The following is a 26,345-nucleotide window of genomic DNA, read 5'->3' on the forward strand; positions in this document are numbered from 1 at the left end:
AATGACTAGGGTGTTGAGTATAGATCTCTTTCTATTGAGATATAAGTGACATACCATAAAAGTCACCCTTTTAAAGGGTACAACTGAGGATTTTTTTTTAAAGTATATTTACAAAGGAGTGCAACCATCACCACTATCTATATCTGGAACATTTTTATCAAAAAGAAACAAGACTGCACTGTATACTTTAAAATGGGTAAATGGCAAATTTTATATAACGTACATTTTACTGCAATTCAAAAAAAATCTACACTGATTAGCACTCACTCTCCATTGCCCTCTCCTTATAGATCCTGGCAACCACTTGTTTCCTTCATGTCTCTTTGCATTTACTTTATGGATTTGCTTATTCTGGACATCTCATATAAAGGGGGATACATTCAGCATGTGGCTTTTTGTGTCTGCCTTATTTCACTTAGCATAATGTTTTCAAGTTCATTTATGTTATAGGATGTATTAATACTCCATTCCTTTTTAAGGTTAAATCATAATCCATCATATGGATATGCACACTTGGGTTATCTAGTCTCAGTTCATGGACATTTGAGCTGTTTCTCCTTTTTAGCTCTCAGGAGCTAAATAATGCCATTACGAACATTCACGTACAACTTTTTCTGTGGATGTATGTTTTCAGTTCTCTTGGGTATTCTCAGCTCACCTAGGAGTGGAATCGTTGGATCATATGGTAGCTTTTTCTTAAGAAACCTTTTGAGGCACTGCCAGACTGCCTCCCAAAGTGGCTGCATAATTTTATATTCCCACAAGCAGTACACGAGAAGTCCAATTTCTCTATATCCTTCTTATTTTTTAGAGAAACCTTTAACTGAAATATAAATCATATAGACAAGTGCACAAATTTTAAGTGTACAGGCTGATGAATTTGCACAAAATGAATGAACCCAGCATCTTGCCACACAGATTAGGACCAAGAATATGGCCAGCATCCCAGGTGCCTATCTTGTGCCTTTCCCCATTAACTTCTGCCTCCATTTATCTCTCCAGGACAGTTGTGCTGTTTCAGAACTTTATCATATGATAAGTATTTGTATCTGACTTCCTTCACTCAATATTATGTTTGTGTTGTAGAATATAGCACAAGTTCTCTCCTTCCCACTGAATACTACATGAATAGCGGTACAACTATACCTTTATTTATGTATCTGCTATGGTATTAATAGACACTGGTGTTTCCAGTTTGGAGGTACTATAAATGAAGCTGCTATGTAACATTCTTTTATATGTCTTTTGATATCTCTCTTTCCACATATACATGTGTGTGTATATATACACACTATACACATACTTCTCTTGTGTGAAATGAGGGAGGTCGTGTTGAAAAAAAGTTTTCCAAACCAATTCATACTTTCATCAACAATATGCCAGGTTCTAGTTGTTCCACACCCACATGGGGTTGAATAGTATTTCCCCCAAATTCATGTGTATCTGGAGCCTGTGGATATGACCTTATCTGGAAACAGTGTCTTCCCAGATATAACTGAGTTGAGCTGAGGTCATACTGGATTCGGGTTGGCCCCAAATCCAATATGGCTGGTGCCCTTATTAAAAAAAGGGAAATGTTGGGGCACCTGGGTGGCTCGGTTGGTTAAGTGTCTGCCTTCGGCTTGGGTCATGATCCCAGGGTCCTGAGATTGAGCCCCGCGTTGGGCTCCCTGCTCAGCAGAGCTTGTTTCTCCCTCTCCCTTTGCCTGCTGCTCTGCTTACTTGTACTCTCTCTGTCAAATAAATAAATAAAAATCTTTAAAAAGGGGGGGTGTGGACCCAGAAACACACCAAAGGAACAACACCAAGTGACATACAGAGGCAGACAGTGGAGTGACACATCTACATATGAAGGACACATCTACAAGTCCAGGAATGCCCAGGAGAGCTTGCAGTCAGCAGAAACTAGGGAAGAGCCACTGAACAGATTCTCCCTCAGAGCCTCCGGAAGGAACTGACCTTGCCAACACCTTGGTTTAGTATTTCCAACCTCTAGTACTGTGAGAAGATACATTTTTATTGTTGTTGTTTTAAATTTCTGTTGTTTTAGGTCACCCAGATTGTGGCCATTTATCACTAGGATATGAATACAACATCCTTGCCCATTCTTGGAATTTTAGCCTGTTTCACTTTAGCCATCCTGGTGGGCGGAAAATGGCCTCTCGTTGTGGTTTTATTGAATGCCCTGTATGACCAACAAAGTTGAGCGCCATTACATATGTTTACTGGCCATTTGGGTAACCTCTCTTGTGAGGTTTTTCCATGTTTTCTTACAAAAGCTTTTTTGTCTCATTTGGATCTAAAATCCACGTGGATTTGATTTCTGTGCATGGTACAAGGTTGTAGATGAGCCTGTGTTCTTTTTCACAGCTGCATTACAAATTACCAAGCTTCGCAGCTTGAAATAACACTCATTTACTAACTGATGGCTCTGCAGGTCAGGAGTGAGCTTAGCCGAGTTCTCCTCTGAATGTATCAAAACCTGAAATCAAGGCACCAGCCACTTCTGATCTGGAAGGTACGGGAAGGAATCAGCTTCTAAGCTTATTATTTAGGGGTTATTAGCAGAATTTAGTTCTTTGTGGCCTAGGACTGAGATCCCTGCTGTTTTGCTGGCTGTCAGCCAGGGGCTGTCTGCTCCTAGAGCCCATTGCCATTCCTTCACCTGGGGTCTCCGACTCGCCATGGCACGGAGTCCTTCTTGTGCTTCGAACCTCCCCACTTGTAAGGGCTACTATGACTAGATCAGGCCTCCTCAGGCAAACCTTGTCTTTAGGTCAACTATATATAACACAAGGACCGTGGGAGTGTTTGTCGTCATATTCACAGGTTCCGCGGATTAGAGAGGGAGATCTTTGTGGATCTGGCTAACTCTGCCTACCAAACGGGTCACGATGAACTTTTCTCCCAGATGGGTATCTAGTTGACACAGCCCCCTTCCCCCACTGCAAAGCAGCACTACCTTTATCAGTGAAGAGACTGTATCTATGTGCATATGTTCCTGGGCTCTCCTGTCCCACTGGTTTGCCCTTCTTTGTGCCAATATTATGCTGTCTTGATTCACTGTTGCTTTATAATTAGGTCTGACAGCTGGTCATGTAAATCATCTCACATGGTTCCTCTTCAAGACTGTCTTGCTTAATAGGCTCTTTGCTTTTCTTTATAAATTTAAGAAGCAGTTTATTAAATTCCATAAAAAAAAACACACACACAAAAAACAAAACCCTGCTGGGGTTGCCTGGACGACTCAGTTGATTGAATGTGTGCCTTCAGCTCAGGTCATGATCTGTGGGTCCTGAGATGGAGTCCTGTATTGGGCTCCTTACTCAGCCGGGAGTCTGCTTCTCCCTCTCCCTCTGCCCATCTGATCCCCCTGACCCATGCTCTCTGTCTCTCAAATAAATGAATAAAATCTTAAAAACAAAACAAAACAAAAATCCTGGGTGCCTGGGTGGCTCAGTTGGTTAAGCAACTGCCTTCAGCTCAGGTCATGATCCTGGAGACCTGGGATCAAGTCCTGCATGGGGCTCCCAGCTCCATGGGGAATCTGCTTCTCCCTCTGACCTTCTCCCCTCTCATGCTCTCTCTCACATAAATAAATAAAATCTTAAAACAAACAAACAAACAAACCTGCTGGGACTGTAAATGGGTGCACACTGAACTACATATAATTTTCGGGAAATCTGAAAACCCAGTGATAATAAAGTCTTCCAACTCACAAATACTGTCTATATCTCCATTGCTTTAGGTCTTCCAAATTTCTCTAAGACTTCATAGTTTGCTGTCCAGAGGCCTTCTTCTTTAGATTTATTCTTGGGTATTCTGAATTTGTTGATACAACAGTAAAGAGAATCATTAAATTTTTTTTTCATTTTCTATTTTTTGTTGCTGTCATATAAGAATATAACTGAATTTTGTTCACTTATCTTGTATTTAGCAACCTTCCAAACTCACTTATTAATTCCAAAAAATTATCTATAGATTCCCTTGGGCTTTCTATGAATACAATCCTGTCACCTGCAAACAATGCTCGTTTTCTTTTTTCTTTTTCAATTTTTGTCCATCTTTTTCTATTTATGACTTCTTACCATTATGTCACCACTTCGTTTCCTCAGGGAAGATCCCAGAGAGATGTCCAGGGGAGGCTGCTGCGATTAGCCCACACTCTTCTGGGCATCCGGCAGAGCAGCTTGGGTTGTCTGGGAGGCTCAGCTAACTCTACTGCCTGCTGCTCCTGTTCACGTAGCAACCCTGAAAATTAACCCGACCAACCTCGCTCTGCAGAGTGAATTCACTGGTGGTCATTATGCGTAGCTGAGCAAATAAAGGTGTTTGGAGGAGGAGCTGTGGTTAAGGGATGTAAGTGACTCATGGTAAAGCTGTTCATCCCAAGCCACCCACTGTGTAAATGTCACTTGCAGTGAGGTGAGATGAAGGAAACAGGCTGTGCATTTCCAAGAGGGCGGGGGGAGGAGGAAATCACAGGATTTCCAACAGTCCTCTGCAATGGCATCACGGGTTCTAGTACCATAATCACAACACCTCATGCCACAGTTCAACCTGGCATAAACCAAAAGGTTTTCTAGGATTTTCATTCTCTCCAACCAGCTGGGTTTCTTCTTAGCTTGTGTGCCTGAGTTCATAAAATCAAGAACACTGTGTTTGTCCTCTGGCTACAGCTCTGAGGTGAGTGACAGGCATGGGCAGGCTTTAAGATCACATGTATCTATGCTGTCATTTTTTTTTTAATTTTATTTATTTATTTGAGAGAGAGAGAACACAAAGGGAGAGCAAGAGGGAGAAGCGGACTCCCCGTTGAGCAGGGAACCCGACGTGGGACTGGATCCCAGGACCCTGAGATCATGACGTGAGCCGAAAGCAAATGCTTAAACCACTGAGCCACCCAGGTATCCCTATGCTGTCATTTAAATAAAGGACTGAATGCTCTGCTCTTTGGGACCTCTCAGGATTTTAGTGGTATTATTTGTTAATAAAAGTGAATTATTTGCTATGTGGCATTATTCAAAATAGGCAAAACATGGAAACAATACAAATGTCCTTTTAAATACATAGCATGTTGTATAACCACACGATGGACTAGAATTCAGCCGTAATAATGAAATACTGACACATGCTACAACAAGGATGCACCTTGAAACACACTAAGTCACAGAAATCAGACATCAAATGCCACAAATTGTTTGATCTCATTTATATGGAATGGCCCCAACAGGCAAATCTAAAGAGACAGAAGATATAATTAAAATTGCCAGGGCATGAAGGGACGGGGAAACTGTGAGTGACTGCAAACAGGTATGGGGGCTCCTTTTGGGAAGATGGAAATGTTTTGGAATTAGATAGTGGTAATGGTTGCACAACACTGTGTGTGTGTGTATTTAAATATATATATATATATTTTTATATATTTATTTATATATTATATTTATATTTATTTATTTATATATTATATTTATATTATATATTTATATATTAAAAAATATATATTTTTTTAAAGAAGTTTTTATTTTTAATTTTTTTTTTTTTAGTAATCTCTACAGCCAACTTGGGGCTTGAACTCACAATCCCGAGATCAAGAGTCATAAATTCTAAGGACCGAGCCAGCCAGGTGCTCCAATGCCATGAATATACTAAAACTACTGAACTACACACTTTAAAATGGTGAATTTTATGTAGTATGAATTTTAATTCAATAAAAAGGTGAATTATTTGCTATGAGGTTATTTTTCTTTTCAAAGCTCCAATGTCAAAATTATCCTGACACTCCTGACTTTGAAAGCCTTCTCCCTGACAGCCCAAGGAAGCTGCCGGGCTCCGAGTGTGGTGGGTGGGATCGGCACACCTCTATCTGCAGCCGTATCCACGGTGACGGGCCCCACCACAAACTGCATTCTCTGCTTGGACTGGAGTGAGGAAAGATGGCATCTGTGTGTGCAGGGACAGGGTGCCTCTGTGAAGCCACAAGGGGCCCATGGCTCTGGGCTCTCCATGGCAGGGGTCACACAGAGGCCTTGGCCCCCAAGCTCTCTGGCTGCCGGTGCTGCAGGGCAATCACACTGAAACAGCCAGAATCTCGGCTTTGTCAACGCAGAGGTAGGTCGGTGGGTCCTGGATGACCCTCTGAAAGGGTCACCACGCTCCCCCACTACCCCCTCCCGTCCAAGAGGGAGCGGGACAGTGCAGGATGAAAAGCTCCCTTCTGTTCAATTAGCTTCTTTTCAAGGATCAGAGCCTGGCTGGCAGGCGGAAAATTCCACACTCCAATGAAACAAAAGGGAGCCAGCAAGGAGAGCAGATAAAGGGCACGAGCTGAACGCAACCTCACTGCGTTCTTTCCTGTGTGCAGAGAAGACGAATCTAACTACCAGAGTCCCGGTTAAATCCCAGTGTGCTTCCCTTCTCCCTGTGGCACACAGAGGAACCAGGGCTATTTGGGGACTGCCTTCGCCAGGGGACACACACCATGGGGCGTGAGGGGTGATTTTATTTGGTAAATGGACCATAGCATGAAAAGTCACTGAAGCACATCATGAGAAATCTAATCTCCTTTCAACTGTTAATCTTCTGGTTCCATCCAGGAGGAAGGCCCTGTTCTGGCCGCTACATCATTCACACCTCTCTGGACTTTGTAACAAAGAGAAAGGACACACAGAGTCCTTGGGAGACTAGAATTTTAAAACGCCGTTTAATGGCATTGTGCTCATTTTTACTTTTTATTTTTATTATTATTTTTTAAGATTTTATAATTATTTGACGGAGATCGAGAAAGAGAGAGAAAGAGCGCATAAGCAGGGGGAGCTGGCAGGCAGAGGGAGAGGGAGAAACAGCTCCCTGCAGAGCAGGGGAAGCCCGATATGGGACTGGATCCTAGGACTCCAGGATCAAGACCTGAGCCAAAGGCAGTGGCTCAACCAACTGAGCCACCCAGGTGCCCATCATTTTTACTTTTTAATATTAACTTACTATTTATGGCAAGTACAGCAAATGGGAATTTTCTGCATAAGGTAGTAATATTTGTGTCACTCTTAAATCGAATTAAGGTAAGAAGAGTGACTTATTCTAAAGAAAATACAAAAGGAAAGTACAGCTGTTCTACAGATACGGCAAGACTCATAGAGATGGTACGAGAATGATAAAAATTTTGGAAACTTCTTTTTCTTTCCGTCACTTCACTAATGAACACATTTAGAACAAATCTAAAACCCATTCTGTCTTACCCATGCCATTTCCTTGGCCCTGGTCTTTCTAATCGTTTTTCTGTGCACAACACTGCAACTGTCAGGACATCACTGGGTCGGAATCCAACAACTAAGAAAATACCAAAGGAGCTCCCATAACGAGGCACAATCCTTGCCTGAAGACAGAATCAGTGACTCTGGGAGTGAGAGTAGCCCCCCAGGCAAAGATGTAATCAGAAACCAGAAAGAATCTACCCAGTGAGGAGCTACTACCAATTCTTCAAGAACAGTCCCCAGACTCAAGACAGGATGTCTTTCAACTTTTCTGTATCTTCAAAATATTTCATGACAAAAAGTTGAAAAATTGCCACCAAAGGATAAGCAGAGAAGAGGACACTGTTGCTGTGCTACTCTTGAGTACTTCAATTATAAAATTAACTTACCAGTAATAGATTTTTATCAGCGCTGAAGGCCACAGGAGAAACGAGGCTACAAATGCCAGGATTGGGATGGCCAGCGTCCCGCCCGCGATCACAAACATGTTAACCACGTCAAGGTCCATCCTGCTCTTCAGGACTGGCGGACACCTGCAGGGCTGAAGAGAGTCAATACTGAAACTCTGTCCCAAGAAAAAAGGTGAAGCAGCAAAGTGGGAGATAGAAGGACCCGGAATGAGAGGGAAGGTCAGAAGGGAACAAAAGCTGACAAGTGCATAAAAAATCTAAATTGTTATAACAAATAAATACAACAAAGAACCCCTGAGAGGATCCTGGATTTTTTTTTTTTTTCTTAAGCTATAAAGGACATTGTTAAAGCCACTGGGGAAATCAGAGTAAGGACCAGATATGAGATAATATTATTGTATCAGAGACACAATTCCTGAGCGGGGGAATGAAATCGTAATGTTTGCATGTAGGAGAATATCTTCGCTCCTGGGTGATGTCTGCTGAAGTATTAAGAGGTGAAGGACAGTGATATCGCCTACTCAGTGTTTGCTTCTGCCGCTCACTTTTAAAAATTGAGGGAAAAAAATGTGGCGAGGAGGGGAGAAGAGAGAACATTAGAACAAATATGATAATGTTAACCATTGGTGAATCTAGGTGCAGGTTACACGGTAGTATTCTTTCAACTTTTCTGAAAGTTTGCAATTTTTAAAAATTAAAAGTTAGAAGGGTGCCTGGGTGGCTCAGGGGGTGGGGCCTCTGCCTTCGGCTCGGGTCATGGTCTCAGGGTCCTTGGATCGAGGCCTGCATCGGGCTCTCTGCTCGGCGGAGGGCCTGCTTCCCCCCTCTCTCTGCCTGCGTCTCTGTCTACTTGTGATCTCTGTCAAATAAATAAATAAAATCTTAAAAAAAAATTAAAAGTTAGAGAGGACAGGGGCACTTAGGTGACTCAGTTGGTTGGGCATCTGACTCTTGATTTTGCCTGACGTCATGATCTCAAGGTTGTGGGATCGAACCCTGCTCAGGGCTCTGCGCGCTGCAGAGTCTGCTTGAGATTCTCTCTCTCCCTTTCTCTCTGCCCCTCCCTCCACTTCTGCTCTAAATAAACAAATAAAATCTTTAAAAAAAGAGAAGACAGAGAACCTAAAAGACTGAGATGGAAACAACGTATGTGTGCACGTGAATGCTACCATCAACCAAAAGGGTGTGTGATGCCATTAGGTTCACCTAAGGTGGGAAACTAGACGCTGGGTGTCAGGAATAGAAGACTTGGGTTTCACTGTCTACCTCTTAAAGCTTTTGGCTATTTATCACTTACGCATGTATGGCCTGTTCAAAAATAAACACTATACAATAAAAAGTCAGGAGGGAACAAATCCCAACAGCAGAGTTTCCAGCATACTTCCCAAGGTCTTCTAGCAGACTCACCGGGCACATCTCAAGGCTAGAATGCGGGCACCAGGAGAACGGAGGTTACCGTGTGTCTCCAGGATCCAGACAAGGGCCTGACACATTTCTAGGTGCTCTAGAAACCAGAGCTGAATCAGTAGCCCCCACTCTGTCCTGTCTTATGTGTTCACAACACGGTTCGTTTTCTCATGAAATGAGAAATAGTGCAAGTCCCGTCATCCTCTCTAATCAAGAAAATAACTCCTGCAGGGACCTGTGCCGGGTGGGGGTGGGTGGCCTGCAACCCGAGGGTTCCCAGCTGCCTAAGACCAAACCTACATCTCACCAAACAAAACAAAGACTTCTTTAAGAAAAAGTGTTAATATCCAGCAAATGCCGCCCTCCCTCGCATTCCCTGTGAAATGAAGAGATCTCTCCCAGAAGCCCCTGTCAACTGCGACATATTTCAATATCATAATGAATTCATGATGGTGATGCTGTGACCTCACTGACATCACTGAACACAAGGGCCAGATGATAAATATTTTGGCACTGGGAGCCCCACAGGGTCTGTCACAACTACTCGACCTGCCACTGTAATGAGAGAGCAGTCACACCCACATGTAATAGGTGGGAGTGACTGTATTCCAATCTTTATTAGAAACGGGCTGCCTGCTGAATTTGGCCAGCGGGCTCAAAGTGATCAACACTTGGTAAAGCACACCAAGCCCTGTCAACAGGCAAGGTGGGTGTTTTTGCCATTTCATAGGCTGAGAAAACTAAGGCACACAGAGGTTAAGTGACTTGCCCAAGGTTACTCAGTTGGAAGAGTCATGATTACAAAACAAGTTTCTCCTTGGACCTACTCCCTTTGCACCAAGCTCTATTGTGTCTAATTTTTTTTTTTTCAAATGGCCTTTTTTCAATCTTTGTAAGCTATATGCTGTTAAATACTCATACTCACTGTCACTCCTAATTTCTCCATGAAGATAGAATATCTCTATTTACAATTTTTTAGAATTTAAATCTTGTTAGTTAACACATAATACAATATTGGTTTCTCCCATTTACATGTTTTGTCCCCTACAAAGGGGTTGGAGAACAAGCCCCTCACAGCCTTGGTAGGGGGAGCGGGGGAGAGAGTATAGGTGGGTCAGGTAGCTCTTTTTAGTCAGGCAGACACTCTCTATCTGGGTACAGTGTTGAAACTGTAGGAATGAAAGCCTTCTCAGGGGCAGAAGCATTGTGTATGCTTCTAATTCAACTGTCCTCTCAATTTGTCAATCACCATAAACACATTCCAGCACTCTTAAGTCATTGGCCTATTTCATCTTCTAGAAAGCTCTTTGAAGGTAGGGCCAATCGTCCACATTCTTTCTCAGTGCCAAGAAGAGCACAGGACACAAATATGGGACAAATGAATTAGTGAAAAGCAAAGTTACGAAATGGGCTCCATCCTCTTAGTTTTAGGGACAACCAACTATTCCCAATGATGCTGTACTTTTTCCTTCAGTAATTACAAAACTCACCAGATACAATTTACAATACTGAAAGGCCTCAGGGTCAAGGGGTAAGCAAATTACTTTCTGGATGAAGGGAATTTTAACCAATCTGTTTGAACACTGTGGGTCACAAAAGAGTCAATGAGAATAGGACCTGTCAGCTTTAAGAAGACTTTTCCACATTACACAAAGTCCTTAAAAACCGCTGAGCATGGGGCACCTGGGTGGCTCAGTGGGTTAAAGCCTCTGCCTTCAGCTCAGATCATGATCTCAGGGTCCTGGGATGGAGTCCCACATTAGGCTCTCTGCTCAGCAGGGAGCCTGTTCCTCCCCTCTCTCTTTCTCTCTGCCTCTCTGCCTACTTGTGATCTCTGTCTGTCAAATAAATAAATAAAATCTTAAAAAAAAAAAAAAACAACTGCTGAGGGTGAGGGTTAGGGGAGGGAGACCAACCATAAGAGACTCTTAATCTCATGAAACAAACTGAGGGTTGCTGGAGGGAAGGGGGAGGGATGGATGGGGTGGCTGGATGATGGACACTGGGGAGGGTATGTGCTATGGTGAGTGCTGTGAATTGCCTAAGACTGATGATTCACAGACCTGTACCCCTGGGGCAAATAATACATTATATGCTAATAAAAATAATTTTTAAAAAAAACTGCTGAGGGTTACCACAAATTCTGATTTCTGAGCTGCAGGAAGTTAATTACATGATGCTCCTTTGGACGAGGAATGAGAACATTTTATGCCCAAGGCCATGACATCATAGGCCCTGACACTGGAGATGGCAGCCCCAGAAGGTATGACTGTCAAAAAGAGATGTCACAGCTTTGTCAACACCCGCTATGGCTGGCCCAGTCAGTCCGGGGAAGGTTTTCTTTGAAGCCACCTTCCATTTCATTGCAGAATGAAGTCTTGGATGAGGAGCTGCTGTACAGCGTGACTGGTTTAGCAAGGCTTGACGTATAACGGAGAAGCCTGCACAATTTCCCTGACCAGGTCAAATGTAGACTGGCCCCCAGTGAAGAAACTAATGCTTTCTTTGTTTTCCTTTTTTTTTTTTTAAAAGATTTTATTTATTTATTTGACAGACAGAGATCACAAGTAGGCAGAGAGGCAGGCAGAGATGGGAGGTGGGGGAAGCAGGCTCCCTGCTGAGCAGAGAGCCGGATGCAGGGCTCCATCCCAGGACCCTGGGATCATGACCTGAGCCGAAGGCAGAGGCTTTAACCCACTGCGCCACCCAGGCACCCCATCCTTTGTTTTCTTTAAGATTTTATTTTTTTAAGTAATCTCTACATCCAACGTGGGGCTCAAACTCAAAACTCCGAGATCAAGAGGTGCATGCTGTCCTGGCTGAGCCAGCCAGGCACCCCCTGAGTGTTCTGTACATGTCAGGAGTAGGTGACTATCCCTACCTCTACATCATCCCTCATGTTATTTATTTATTTATTTAAAGATATCTTTTTAAGAAGATTTTATTTATTTATTTGTCAGAGAGAGCGAGAGAATGCAAGCAGGGGGAGCAGTGGGCAGAGGGAGAAGCAGGCTCCTCATGGAGCAGGGAGCCCAATGTAGGGCTCGATCCCACGACCCTGGGATCATGACCTGAGCTGAAAGCAGACGCTTAACCAACTGAGCCACTGAGGTGTCCCATCATTCTTCATTTTGAAAAGGAGTTGCCCCAGCTTTCCTTTAAAAAGGCAGCTCTCCTACCCTGCTGAGGTTTGTTTATAGGGTACTCTATGTACCCAAAGGAGAGGCTAGAGACAGAAAAATGGAACCCCTTGTGAACCTGGAACCACCCATGATGGAAAATCAGCTATGGGGTGGGAAATGGAGCCAGCGAAGGATGGGGTTCGTACAGCTGATGCCTGCAAGATGACATCGGGGAGCAGGAGAGTACTAAATAATGCTCAGGGCTACACAGCATTACCCAGGTAACATAACACCGACATCCATACTGAGAAGTCGGCTTTGGGCTCTTTGTCAGTTCTGCCAAGGTCAACGGAACTCTCAGTATGGTGTTGTTAGATAACCTCTCCAAGCCTTCCCCTCCCGCAAGCAACAGCGCCTAACTACTTAATAACATGGTTTCTTTGTTTTGATTTTTAGGGTTTCTTTCTTCCTTCCTTCCTTTCTTTTTTGAAGATCCAATTGTCTTTATTAAGCCATTCATGAATGGGGTAGCATCCCATCTAGCAAGTGGAGAGATATTTTTAATTTATGGTGGGGACGCAAATTAACTTTGAAAACTAAGTTAAAAAGGGTCAATTTTAAGAAAAATGTGATATATGGGTCTTGTGACAATCATAATGGAGATACAGGAATGGCTGCCACTTGGGCAGATTCACATGAGGGAGGGACCCAACCAGGCTGGGGCTGGAACATTCCAGCGGGTTCTCTCCTACCAGGCTCTTCTATATACCAGCTGCAAGGGCTTGGTTTCCTCAACTATTAAATAAGAATGCTCATCCAAATTACCTGTTCAGTCTTTTCCTATTCTGAAGACTTAAAATGTTTCTGAAATTACGCCAGGCAATTAAAGAGGAGGATCTGGTTTGCCCCCCTCAAGAATCTTATTCCTTGCTGCATGTTCCCAGAACCTAAAACAGTACCAGGCAAATTATCTGTGGCTTGACAATGCATATTGCCTGAATTATCAAAAAAGGCTGAAAAAGGCGGTAAAAAAATGTACTCTTTTTACATATTTTGTAAATAAAAACACCACATCCCAGGGTTAATGACAATGATGTCCATGGCCTCGTGGCACAATGTGAAGAGAAGCTACTTTAGGAAGAAAAGAGCTGGCTGCTAGGACACCAGGGAGAGTAACACACTCTCACATCCCAGACTGGAGCCTGCCCCCTGGCTTCCTCCTGTCAGCGTTCAAGCTGTGCGTCTCTGAACACAGGGGTGAACACTAACTGGATAGAGGACATACTAGCGGATCCACGTACACACTGCACCTCCAAATGCCTAGTCTGGGGTGAAAAGTAAGGCATAATGTATCATGACTGGCTTTCCATGTACTCCCTGATTTTGAAAACCAAGAACTCTGAGTTCTAATACTTTCATCTTAGGGTATAATGCAAAATTCTAAGAAAAAAACAGATGGGAAGCATCTTCAAAGAATCTTGCCCTTCCCTAGATATCTTACCCCTACACCATCATATCTGATAGACTGAAGCCCTGGTCTCTTCAAAATAATGATTACTGTAACAATGATAGCAATGCTAATAACCAGGACCACCACCACCACAGCCAACGAGGCGAGAGCCACAACCTCCATTTATGGAGTAACTACTAGATGCCGAAAATTCTTCCTACGATGTTTTCCACAAGGAAAATGTTAAGTTCCTAAAATCTGAGTGTAATATCCAAGCCCTGAAATATTGTTTCGACCACCCAACACTGCTTTTTGAAACTAGGTTCTTGTCAAGGTAAACCAATCCCTCAAAACTATCACTAATGATCAACAACTAGAAAAAATACTAAGATGGTTAAGATTCTCTTAGATGGAGGCCCCAGGACTTGATGAAACAATAATTCAAGAAATGGGAAGCTTTTTTTTTTCCTAAAGTAATCTCTACACCCAACGTGGGGCTTGAACTCATGACCCCACGATTAAGAGTCACATGCTCTTCTGAGTAAGCCGGGCGCCCCAAGAAATGGGAAGTTCTAACTTCTTGTCATATATATCATCTCCAACATGGAGGAAAATCACACTGAAATTTCCAAATAAGCAGTTAAGCTTGCCCACTCATCACTGAAAGCATGGCATGGCCCCTAGGATTCCTGCCATGAGGTGCCCAACTCTATGCCCACCTTGTCTTACTGTCCCCCTCTCAGTCTGGCTGAGTCCATTCATCTTCTGTGCTTTGCAGTTCTCACAGCCCTACTATTGCTTAACCATTAATTAATTTTTTAAAAGTAGGCTCCATGCCCAACGTGGAGCTTGAACCATGACCCCGAGATCAAGAAGTTAACACTCTCTACTGACTGAGCCAGCCAGGTGCCCCGGACTGCGCTGCTGTTGAAATGAGCACACCTGGCCTGAGACTCTCTCCTCTCTCTCCCCCTTAATATTCCCATGATGTTCTCCTCTCCCGTTTTTCCCATCATGCTCTCCTCATCCTGTCGTCTGATACTCCCAAAATGCTCTCCTCACAGTCTTCCTTGGAGAGCTCTCCATCCCTACATCCTCCTACATTCCCTCCTTCAGGAAATTCAAAACTCAACATGCCTGGCCAGAAAGCCCCTTCCAGACTTTTCTAAAAGCCTGCCTGAGCACCTGCATGACCCAATAGTCTCACCATGTCCCAGACACATCTCTCCCCCTTCTCATTCATTTCTGCCAACAGTCTCCCCAGTTGATCTAGCCTCCCAGACTCTGATACATCCTTCACTCTTCCCACTCCTGTTACGCAGAGCTGGAGAGGCGCCAGCACTAGAGCCAACTTGTGGGAGTCTAGACAGACTACGGCGTTCAACACCTGACTATTTAAATTTAACTAAATAAAATTCAGAGTTCAGTTCTTCAGTCATACCTGTCACATTTTAAGAGCATGGCAGAGCCACACAGGAAGAGGAACGTAGCTTTGGGGGGGTTTATACCTCTGAAAGCCTCCTGCCACCAATTCCTGAGGCTGATGTTGTCCAACACATCCTAGCAATGCCGAAGAGGAAGACAAACTCCAGCAGGTGTGAGTCAGACCACAGCTCCCTCAGCCGCCGCCCTGGGTCCAGATCCTCATTTCTTCTTGCTCCCCTTCTGTCTCATCCCTAACACTAGTTGCCAGGGGAATCATCACACCTCCCACCATACACTAGGCTGCCTGGTCGAATGTGAACTCAAAGCACTCCATACGATCCCAACCCAACTTCCTGGACCAACTCCCACATCTCTGCATGCATCCCAAGTGACCAGCTCCTGTCCCCAATCCAGCCCCGCACAGCGTCCTGCTCTTTCCTCTGGCTGTTCCCTTCATGGGGAGCACCCCCATGTCCTCACTACTAAATGAACTCTCCACCTTCGGGGCTAATTCAAGCAACACACTCCCCAGGAAAGCACCCCAATTCCCTCGCAGAGGCTCAGATCTTCCAGACTCCCTTGAAGATCAGAGCCCTGCTCCTGGCACAGTCTTTGAGAACTGTCCATAGTGGGCACATCTCTGCCCTTCAGGGGCCCAAACCCCTCCCCACCAGACCTACTGAACCAGAGAAATCACCCACCACAAGTTGGCTTGGGAGGGGTTTTGAGGAAGATTACAGAGGGGACCCAAAGCTCATTAAAGGCTGCCTTTTTTTTTTTTTTTTTTTTTTTTTTTTGGTAATCGACAGTGTTAAAAATCCATACTCACTCTTCAAAGAACACAGCCTTCTTTCCCAACTGCTACTGGCTCTGGCAGAAGCGAAAATGAGATTCTGGAATCACAGGAAAGAAAATGACAAAGCATTAAATCATATTAGAGCACATGAATGAAGTGCTAACAGCCACAGAATGCGGAGAGCGAGGTGGAGCGCTCTCCTCCTCGGCACAGGCAGAGTACAAATATCCCACAGCTTTATAGCCCACCTCTGGTTCCAGTGACCTACCCCAATTAAGCAACCGGCACAAAGGGCAGGGTGTGTCAGATAATGAGACCGGGTGAGGAAGGCACACAGTAAGTCAAGTGTCAAGTCAAGGAGATCAGCAGTGAGAGGACAGAGCAGGGACTGACCTGGTGATTCCTGGGAGGCAGTGGGAGAAAGGTAATGGGGTGGGGGGATGCAAATAAAGATTGACTCTCGCCTTCTCCACTCAGGATTAGGGTTTACCTCAAAGTTGTACTCAGAAAGGAATGAGAAGGGGTGCCTGGCTGGCTCAGTGGGTAGGGCATGCAACTCTTGATCTCAGGGTTGTGAGTTTGAGCCCCATGTTGGGTGTAGAGATTACTTAAAAATTTAAGAAAAAAATTTTTAAAAGGAGAAAGGAAGGAGAGAAGAAGGTAGCAACCAGTGGACAAATGAGGATCAGGTTTCCCCAGAGTGGTTAGTGAGAGGGCACCCCACAGCTCAAAACTGGGCTGGACAGAAAGCCAATGGCAAAGGCACCACAGCAAGAGAATGAGGAGCCGGGCAAGGGAAGGTAAATCCACAAAACCCCTGAACTACCTCAGGGGAGTCAGTGAGGAACCATGGAACCATGGAGGTTCTAGAAGAAAACACGAGACCTGTTTGAAAATGCCTCCACGGGGAATGTCTAAGTCAGATATAAGACACAGAGGCCATAACAAGAAGATTAATATGTTCACCGCATGAAATGCTTTCAAATGCCACAGGGAAAGAGAGACCCTGAACAAGATCAAGATTTGTCAATATAAACCAGAGGCAACAGACTAATTTCCTGAATGTAAAGAAGGTTCCTCCTATGTATCAATTAAAACAACAAAAAATCCAACAGAAAAAGGGACAAATGATCTGAGCAGCCAATTTACCAGAAAGGAAAAGACTCCTGAACATACAAAAAGACCCTCGATTTCATTTATAATAAGAGAAATGCTAAACCTACAAGGTAATGGCTTGATTTATCACACTGGCAACGAACAAAAAGTTCACCAACAGACCATTGCCGAGGCTGAGGGGAACAGGCACTCTTCCGTAGGACCAACTTCTATTCTCATCAACACACTCTATGCATGGCGATCCGGTAAAAATCCAAGGCAATGTTGGGGCGCCTGGGTGGCTCAGTGGGTTAAGCCTCTGCCTTCGGCTCAGGTCATGATCTCAGGGTCCTGGGATTGAGCCCCGCATCGGGCTCTCTGCTCAGCAGGGAACCTGCTTCCTCCTCTCTCTCTCTGCCTGCCTCTCTGCCTACTTGTAATCTCTGTCTGTCAAATAAATAAATAAATAAATAAATCTTTAAAAAAAAAAAAATCCAAGGCAATGTAAACCATTCCTTCGACCTGATCATCTCACTTCTCAGAGTCTGTGTTTTATACCTAATGTGTGAAATCCCACTTGTGCAAGTTAGTTATTCCAGCAGGTATCTGTCATGGCCAAAGACTGGAATTAATGCATATGCCCACTTCTAAGGGAGGGGCCTGTTAAGTAAATGATGGTATAACTTTGTAAAGGTGTATTAGGTATAGCCGTTAAATACAAGTAAAATTAAATGTGAGCCATTAAAATAATGACCTCCAAGGATCATTGTTAACTCAAAAAACCAAAGAACAAGGGCACATGGGTGGCTTAGTCAGTTGAGTGTCCAACTCTTGATTTAAGCTCAGGTCATGATCTCAAGGTCATGAGACTGGGCTCCACTGCTGGCTTTGTGTGGGTATGGAGGCTGCTTAAGATTCTCTCTCTCTGGGCGCCTGGGTGGCTCAGTGGGTTAAAGCCTCTGCCTTCGGCTCAGGTCATGGTCCCAGGGTCCTGGGATTGAGCCCCACGTCGGGCTCTCTGCTCAGCGGGGAGCCTGCTTCCCTTCCTCTCTCTCTGCCTGCCTCTGCCTACTTGTGATCTGTCAAATAAATAAAATCTTAAAAAAAAAAAAAAAAGATTCTCTCTCTCCCTCTACTGCTCCCTGCCTCTAAAACAAACAAACAAACAAACAAATAAAGCCCCAGGAACCTAGAGAGTAGACAGAATAACACCTCTTGCATTAAAGGAGAGAGGAGTGAAAGAGGACAGGGAGGTAGAAAGAAAAAGAAATGTAATGTTTCTATATGTGTGAAATATTTCTGGATGGATACATAAGAAACTGGCTGCCACTGGGAATGGAAATTGGGAGACTAGAGACAGATGAGGAAGACTTGTCACTGATACCCTTTTATATCTTTTGAGTTGCTACTATGTATGTATATAACGTTTTCTCTATTACAAAGTATAATATAAAGTCCTCAAACAGAATGGTCTACCCTGCATTGTCCTATATAGCAGCCACTATCCACCTTTGACTTTAAATTGATCAATAAAATAAAATGAAAAATTCAGTTCCTCCCTGCATTAGCCACATTTCATGTGCTCAAGAGCCGCATGTGGCTACCAGACTGGACAGTGGACGTAGAGATCATTTTCATCATCACAGAGTTCTCCCGGCCAGTCCTGTACTCTGCGTTAGTTAAAATGGCCCAAACCTTAATTGTTTCACATGATAAGGGAAGAAGTACAAATGTGAAGGCTGTTAGCCAGCAAATCTCTCTCCCTCTACACAAGCTAAAAAGCCAGGCTGCTTACTAAGATAACAAAGACCAGGAAGGGCTCCTGTCCTGTGTGACTATCCAAAGGTTAAGTCAGTTTGACACGAACTTCAGTCCTCAAAGGTCAAAGTCCAGCACCCTAAGAAGACAAGGCTTTCCATCCTGCAACCAGACTCTGGCATGAACTGGAAATGCATAGGTCCTTGGTGGCTCTAGGAGAGGTACTAGGAGCCCTTGGTCCTACTTGGTGTCAAAGTGCCAGCAACTGGTTCCCTCTGGGGGTTCTTACTTAAGAACCAGCCAAGCCCACAGCCCCTCTCCTTTCCTTCTCCCTGGGGCAGCTCTGTGGGCAAGGAAACTCAGCCTAACCAGGCTGGTCCTGTGGGCAGGGAATTAGAGAACCAGATAATCATGCTACCTGATTCTCTGGAGAAAGGACACAGGCTGAGAGGGGAGAAAGGCAGGCAGCGGAATCAGGCGCTCAGCTGGAAGGTAAGTGGCTTATATATCCGGCAGCAGATCTTCTAAAAAACTGTACTGGCCAAGAAACAAGGCAATAACATACCCAACATGTGACCTGACCTAGCGGAGCACCTTCAAAATATCGGCCTGGGGTGGGGGGTGGGGGGGTCAAGATCTAGACTGATGAGTCTGACCTAACCGCCTGCTTGAAATCATGTTGAAAACAAGAAAACCCTCCAGAAATAGGAGCCAAATCTCCTGCTGGATCAAAGAAGCCCCAAAGTCACTTGACCTTTCACCTCCGAAGACCCCAGCGTCTTCAGTCTAAGGGAGCCCAGGACCAGCTTTAATTCCAGCACTTGGCTCTTTGCAGATTGCAAGCCCGGTCATCCACCGAGGTCACCTCTCAGAGGTAAAGTGCTAGAAAGAGCATCACTTAAGTGATTATTTTCCACATGACTGAAAGGAATTAAAATAGCCCTCTCTATGGGTACGCAGTGGCACAAGGCCTAAAATAGAACCTCAGCACCCAAAACACAGTCTCCCATTGCTCAATCTGTGTAGTTCGAAATAAAAGGAAAAGCAAGGAGATTAAAGAGGGTTTTGTCATTTCTAAAGGAGGTGAAGTTGGTCCGTAGCATTTTCTACCTGCAGGAACAAAGTCTGGGTTAGACAGAAGGGAGCCCTGTTATTAAGAGCCTGGAGGGTTTTTATCAGGACAAGATTTCTGGCTTCCAGCAGAGGCTCAGCGTTCAGGGCCCTTTGTGAGCTGGTCCCCACCTTCTTTCTAGCAGAATCTCCTCCCATAGGAGATCTCTGTGGCCCCGGAGAATTAGCATCCCAAAAAGGGACCAGCAGTGAAGCCACATGGGGAAGTTCACAGTTAAGAAGAAAACAAACAAACAAAACAAAAAACAAAAAACAAAGCTCAGTTTATAACTTAATCCAAATAAAAAACAAAACAAAAAAATCAAATGTATTTTTTTTTTAAGATTTTATTTGACAGAGAAAGAAGACAGAGAGAGAGAACACAAGCAGGGGGAGTGGAAGAGGGAGAAGCAGGTTTCCCGCTGAGCAGGGAGTCAGATGTGGGGTTCATTGCAGGGCTCCATGCAGGACTCTATCCCAGGACCCCGAGATCACGACCTGAGCCAAAGGCAGAGGCTTAACAACTGAGCCACCCAGGCCCTCCAACCAAATGTATTTTAAAAGCAAGAGTAAATATCGAACAAAATGAAAACGAGGTCATAACTGAAATCCTGTGCTAATTCTTAAAGAATAAGTCTCACGTGGACTGTCTTAGAGCATGATAAATCCTTCCGGTTAGCATTTGGTGACCACAGTGCTAAAGAGGATGCTTTTGCAAACATACCTTATTGATCTCTCAAGGGCTTAATTCTTTGATTTTCAAAGAACTGATTTTTGAGTTCAGTTTCCCCCCTTCTCTTCATCAGGTCTCATGTTGCCAGACCCTCATCTATTACTGCCTTGACATGTCATTCAAGCAGTTCTCCAACATCACTTGCTTTGATTTCATGAAATCCTTCCTCTTTCACAAGAGTTCCAATTTCACTTCCCACTCCTTGTCCTGTACGGATTTGCAGAACATCCTAGGAGCTGGGAGAGACAGATGACCAAGACCTGGGTGCTCCTGGAGCCAGGCTAAATACCAGGGTTGAAAACAGAGGGAGAGATGATGGCGTGGGACCTCAGTATTTGAGTGGCAAGCTCATTACTGAACATCTTCCTCTGATGATGACTTCTGCTTCCCCTCTGTGACCTGGAAACTGTGGGGAATCAGATACCAGAGATGTTGATAGTCTGACCCTCTGGGGACTGTGAACTGGCTTTTTATTTCTCTCCATTTCCCCCATTCTCTCTCCTGGGAAGATATCCTTGACCTACCCCTATCTTCTCCTTTACAAGTCTTTCTGGCAGAGCTAGGAGTTATCTCCCTCAATGTACCTTCCCTCAACCACCACCACCACAACCCCAGTCATTAGTAACCTCCATGCCTCAGGTATTTTATAGGGATGCTTCTCTCTCGTGGCCCTCGTGATCTGTGCCTTTAAGCACAGGACCTGTGAGAACACCAGCTGTACCGTCCACTAGGCTGCAAGTCTCCAAGATGAGTCTCACTACATCTCTGCACCTGCCACAGCACTTCCGGACACACCGTGCCTTGCCCTTGGAGGGCACTTAGTCAATACCAAATGAGAAGCTAGGAGGTCATGAATCAACAGGGCTGTCCACTAGTGCCATCGCAGGCCATTCCTTCACTTTATTCATGATGGTCACCAACAAAATGAACATTCCTCATCAGAGCGCTGAGTTCTAGAGGCCTTCTCCAGATGGGTGGTTGCGACCCAGAGAAGTTAAGCAAGCTGTCCAACATCACACAGCTCTTCTCTGCCTCCAATCCACCAGTGGCTCACAGTGGCCCTCAGCATGATTTACAAGGCTACGTAGGATAGGATTTAATACCTGCCTGTCTCTCAAGCATTATCCTCTTCTATCACCCCCCTCCCACCTCTTTCCTTGAATGAGCCACCATCCCTGATCAGTCATACTCTTTCACACCTCCAAGCCTTTGGCACACATGGTGTTTTTCTCCCTGGCATGCCTTTTCTCCCGCCTGCCTGGTGAGTTCCAGCTCATTCCACAAGTCTTGGCCATGAAGCAAAGCCCCTGTCTGTAAATACTCTTCTGAGGATTCAGTTTTGTAGTTTTATAACCTGGGTTCAAATCTCTACTCTGCTACTGACCTGCTGTGTGACCTTGGCAAAGTCACTTCACCTCTTAGGGCCTCGGTAAAAGGACAATATGAGAGGATGCATGGAGACTGCTCAAAGCAGTGACTGGCAGATAGCAAGTACTCACTCCAGACAGCTGGGAAGATCTCAACAGCCCTCCAAGACCCAGGGAAGGAGCCCAGCCACACCTCCACCTCCCCCCTCCCCTCACAGCGCTACCGTGCCGGGGGTTCTCGGACACTTGAGTCTATGGGCACGTCTGTGTCGCTAACTTTATACTCCCAGAGTCTGGCCCCTAGCTCCGGTCCCAAATTTCACCAAATACAAGGCTTAAATCTTGTCCTGAGTATATCACAAGGCATGCCAACAGCCACAGAGCCACGGCCTCTGGAAAACAGCCTAAGGTAAAGGCTGCTGTTACTATGGATAATTACTTAACAAAAGAATAGGATCCCAACCTGCTGCAGTGTGAGATCCTCTGCCCACAGCTTTCACAGGCTGCCCTGTCCCCCTACAACAGCAGTTTCCCTGGTGCAGCCCCAAACACATCCGAATACAGGCAGTGACCCCCTCCATGGCTTCTGGGTTTGGAAAGCCTGGAAGATGGATCAAAAAGGGTTTCTGAGGGTCTAGTTTAGGAGAATATCTTGATCTTCTTTGAAGACAACTATATCCAAGGTCAGAGACAACTTGGGTTTGCAAAAATTGCATCTAGATTGGGGTTTCTCAACTGTGGCACGATGGACCGGCTAGCTCTTTTGTTGTGGGGGGCTGTCCTATGCAAAGAGGATATTTAGCAGCATGTGGGAGCCTCTAGCCATTCGAAGCTACCCCTAAGTTGTGACAAGTAGAAGTGTCTCTAGACATTGACAAATGCACCTGCGGGGCAAAGCTGCTCTCAGTTGAGAGCCCTTCCGGAGAAGTGAGACCATTCAACTCCAATGCTGCATTTACTGCCACAGTAAATCAATGAGGAACATTCTTAGCCACTCACCATACCTGCCTTAAAATGACATCTTCCAGTCCTCAGGGATTTTTTTTTTTTCCCTAAGTTCACAGTCTTGAAGGCAGTTGTTCTCAACACTGGCTGCACAGAATCCCCCCGGGAGTGTTTTAAAAATATAGATTCCAGGATACCTGTCCCACAGATTCAGATTCAATGGGCCTGGGCCAGAGGCTGGACAGGTGTATTTTTTTTTTTTAAGATTTTTTATTTAATTTGACAGACAGAGATCACAGGTAGGCAGAAAGGCAGGCAGAGAGAGAGGAAGGGAAGCAGGCTCGCTGCTGAGCAGAGAGCCCGATGTGGGACTTGATCCCAGGACCCTGGGAGCATGACCTGAGCTGAAGGCAGAGGCTTTAACCCACTGAGCCACCCAGGCGCCCCCAGGTGTATTTTTAAAAAAAATTCCCTAGGCGGTTCTAACATTCAGCCAAGATGGAGAAGCATTGCCAGAAGACATTGTATTTGCTTCCATCTCCCCCATCCTCCGAATGTGGCAGTGTTAAAAGCCAGTGAACCAGAAAACCAGAATGAGGTGAAGGGGATTTAAGTAACATCCTTATCCTTGACAAGGAGACATCCTCAGCACACTCCATTTCTTGGCCTCCAGATGACTTGCTAGAAAGAATGGAACTTAACCCTGTAATCATGCAGTTTGTCCATGGCCTTATTGATCTAAATGGTGCCTTCCCATAAAGCCTTCTGGGAAGATGGAAATGTTCCCTATCTACTCTCCCTAATACAGTAGCCACTGGCCACTCATGGCTATCGACCACTTGAAATATGGCCCGTGTGACTTAAGAAGAGAATTTTAAATTTCACTGAATTTGAATTTGATGGCCACCATATTAATAGCATGAAAAATATTTGTGTCCCTGCAGGGTCACAGAAATAAAGTCCCATAGCCTGCTAAATGCCATGGAAAAATGAAAATTTACAAAAATGTGTGCCTTAGAATACCTTAACAGTCTTAAAATTATCAAATGAGATCCTAACTTATCTTAATAGTCACATTAGGAGACATTAAAAAAAATTTTTTTTTCAACCTGCAGAGCTGGCCTCCCCGCATATTCCAAACACTTAGTTTTGAAGGAGACATTCCTGGTCCTTTACTTTTGAATACTCATCACTGTAAAAAACTGATCTAATCACTAAAATAACCAGGAGTTGCTAAAGAATATGACACAGGGAAGGTGATTTCTACTCTGAGCCGCTTACTAGCATACTAGGGAAAAACACTCACCCCAGCTTTCCTTCCCTCCAAATCCAAAGTAAACCTTTGATTCAAACCTCTCACCCCCAAGATAAGCCTGAACCAACACACAGTGCAAACCAAGGTCACCTCTAAGAACAAGCTTTTTTTTCCCTCTCATATCAGTAAGTTTCAGTTACTTAAAATTGCACGAACTGCATTCACACACTCATTCTAGGTGTGTGAAGCCTCACAGAACTCAAAGCTCATAGATTTTTAAAGCTAAAAACCAGAAGGACGATTCTTTTTGCCAAGGCAATGGACGGTTTAGAGTCGAAGAAAGTGTCACAGGCCTTTCTGAGTACACACACAAAATGCTCACCTCAGGGAACCTAGCTGGCTCAGCTGGTGGAGTGTGCAACTCTTGATTGTGGGGTTGTGGGTTCAAACCCCACATGGGGTGTAGAGATTACTTAAAATCTTAAAAAAAAAAAAAAATGCTCTCCTCTCCGTTGGTGGGACTTCTTTGGCCCGCCTCTAAGCAAAGTCGGTGTGAGTCACTGAGTAATGATTTAATGTCTCCAGTAATTCAAAGTGGGGGCCAACACTCACTCTTCATAATAGCTGGTGCTTACTGAGTGCTGGCACATGCTGGGCTGTGTGCTTTATCTTATCTAAATCTTATCACTGCCTTCTGAAACAGGTGCCATTACCAGAAGTTACGGCTCAGAAAGGTGAGGTAATAGGCCCATGGCCACACAGCTAGCAGTGGCAGCAGGGGGATTTGGGCCCAAGTCTCTGATTTTCTGGTGGGAATCCTCTGGGTTACGAACAAAAACAAATTATGTAATTATGTAATTATAATGTTGGGTGACATGCTGAGCCATTCTCCCATGATCAGGCTGTAGCTCAATGAAGGGAGTCTGGTGTTGTGGGGTTCAGAAATTCCGAGCCTATCCTTCCTTCAGAAACCACACCACACCTCCATGGACCTCTCTCTTTCTCTCTCTCTCTCTCTTTGTCCTGGGGCTTCACTGGGCAGATGGTTAGAGGGGTCCTGGGGAGTGCTTCCGATCCTGCCAGCACAGGTGCACCAGAAAGCACAGGCAGACACAAGCAGCTAGAACTTTTCAAATGCCATCATGGAGTTGGAAGGCAAGGATCCCAGTTATAATAGGAGGAATCAGAGGTGTGTTCCTGGAGGGGACTGCTGAGCTGGAGCTAAGGGGTGGGTACGACGGAGACATCAGAGATTCCAAGGAGGGCATTCCTAAAGGAGGGGACAGCCTAAGCAAAGGAAGCAGCTCACCTGCCTGGGTTATAGCAAAGCAAGCACAGCAGGAAGGAGGAGATCAGGATGCAAACAGGGGAGGGAAGAGAATCTCCAGGGGCCTAGGCTGACGGGCTGGGGCAGAACTGGGAGCGCAGGAAGTAAGGACTGACCATCCCAGGGCATGTTTAGCATCCCTGCCCTGGTACTTCTTAGCTGTGGGGCCTCCAGCATATCCCTTCTCTCTGGGCATCAGTCTACCCAAGGAGGACACCCAGGACCCCCTGCTGGTCTGAGAAACCACTTTTAGAAAAATTGGTGCTAAGAACACAGGTTACCAATTTCTCATATTTCTAACTTTCTATGTTATAAAAACGTTGATAAAAATGTATTAGTTACAGGGACGCCTGGGTGGCTCGGTTGGTTGGGTAGCTGCCTTCGGCTCGGGTCATGGTCTCGGCGTCCTGGGATCGAGTCCCACATCGGGCTCCTTGCTCGGCGGGGAGCCTGCTTCTCCCTCTGCCTCTGCCTGCCACTCTGTCTGCCTGTGCTCGCTCGCTCTCTCTCTCTAACAAATAAATAAATTAAAAAAAAATGTATTAGTTACAATTGGGTAAAAATTAAGTCTAATGGTTCAGAATGGGGGCTTTGAGGTCAGATTCCCTGTGTGTCCTGGGAAGGGGACACATTCTTCCTCTGAGAGATGGGCATAACATTGGTACCTCCCTCATGCATGGAGCTGTTGGGAGAAGAAAAGCGGGTAATCTTCTAAAGGTGCCGACCTAGGGTCCGGCAGCCAGTACGTGCTTATTCTATGTAAGCTATTACTTACACTATTATAAACTCTTAACTTCCACCTAGGTAGACTAGCCATGAGGGAGAGGAGAGGAAAATGCTGACCTCCAGTCCAAGCTGAGACCTCCTCTTAATCAACCAGACTCTGAGGCATAAG

The 26,345-nt window shown here is 44.9% G+C and overlaps 1 protein-coding gene across 4 annotated transcripts in view; it reads right to left on the reverse strand.

The window, feature by feature from the left end:
- ABHD6 (abhydrolase domain containing 6, acylglycerol lipase) overlaps nucleotides 1-26,345 on the reverse strand; it is an 81,667-nt gene that overhangs the window by 26,074 nt on the left and 29,248 nt on the right. For 2 of the 4 annotated variants that reach the window (XM_080800057.1, XM_080800056.1), the window contains exons 2-3: nucleotides 15,894-15,957; nucleotides 7,640-7,791 (exon numbers count right to left, since the gene is read on the reverse strand). In XM_080800057.1, the coding sequence (XP_080656183.1) occupies nucleotides 7,640-7,758 (119 nt within the window). In that variant the 5' untranslated portion in view covers nucleotides 7,759-7,791; nucleotides 15,894-15,957. The remainder of the gene's footprint in view (nucleotides 1-7,639; nucleotides 7,792-15,893; nucleotides 15,958-26,345) is intronic. The other 2 variants (XM_080800058.1, XM_080800059.1) reach the window with 2 other exon arrangements.

Source organism: Martes martes, assembly GCF_963455335.1.
Source record: "Martes martes genome assembly, chromosome: 1".
NCBI classification, from domain to species: Eukaryota; Metazoa; Chordata; class Mammalia; order Carnivora; family Mustelidae; genus Martes; species Martes martes.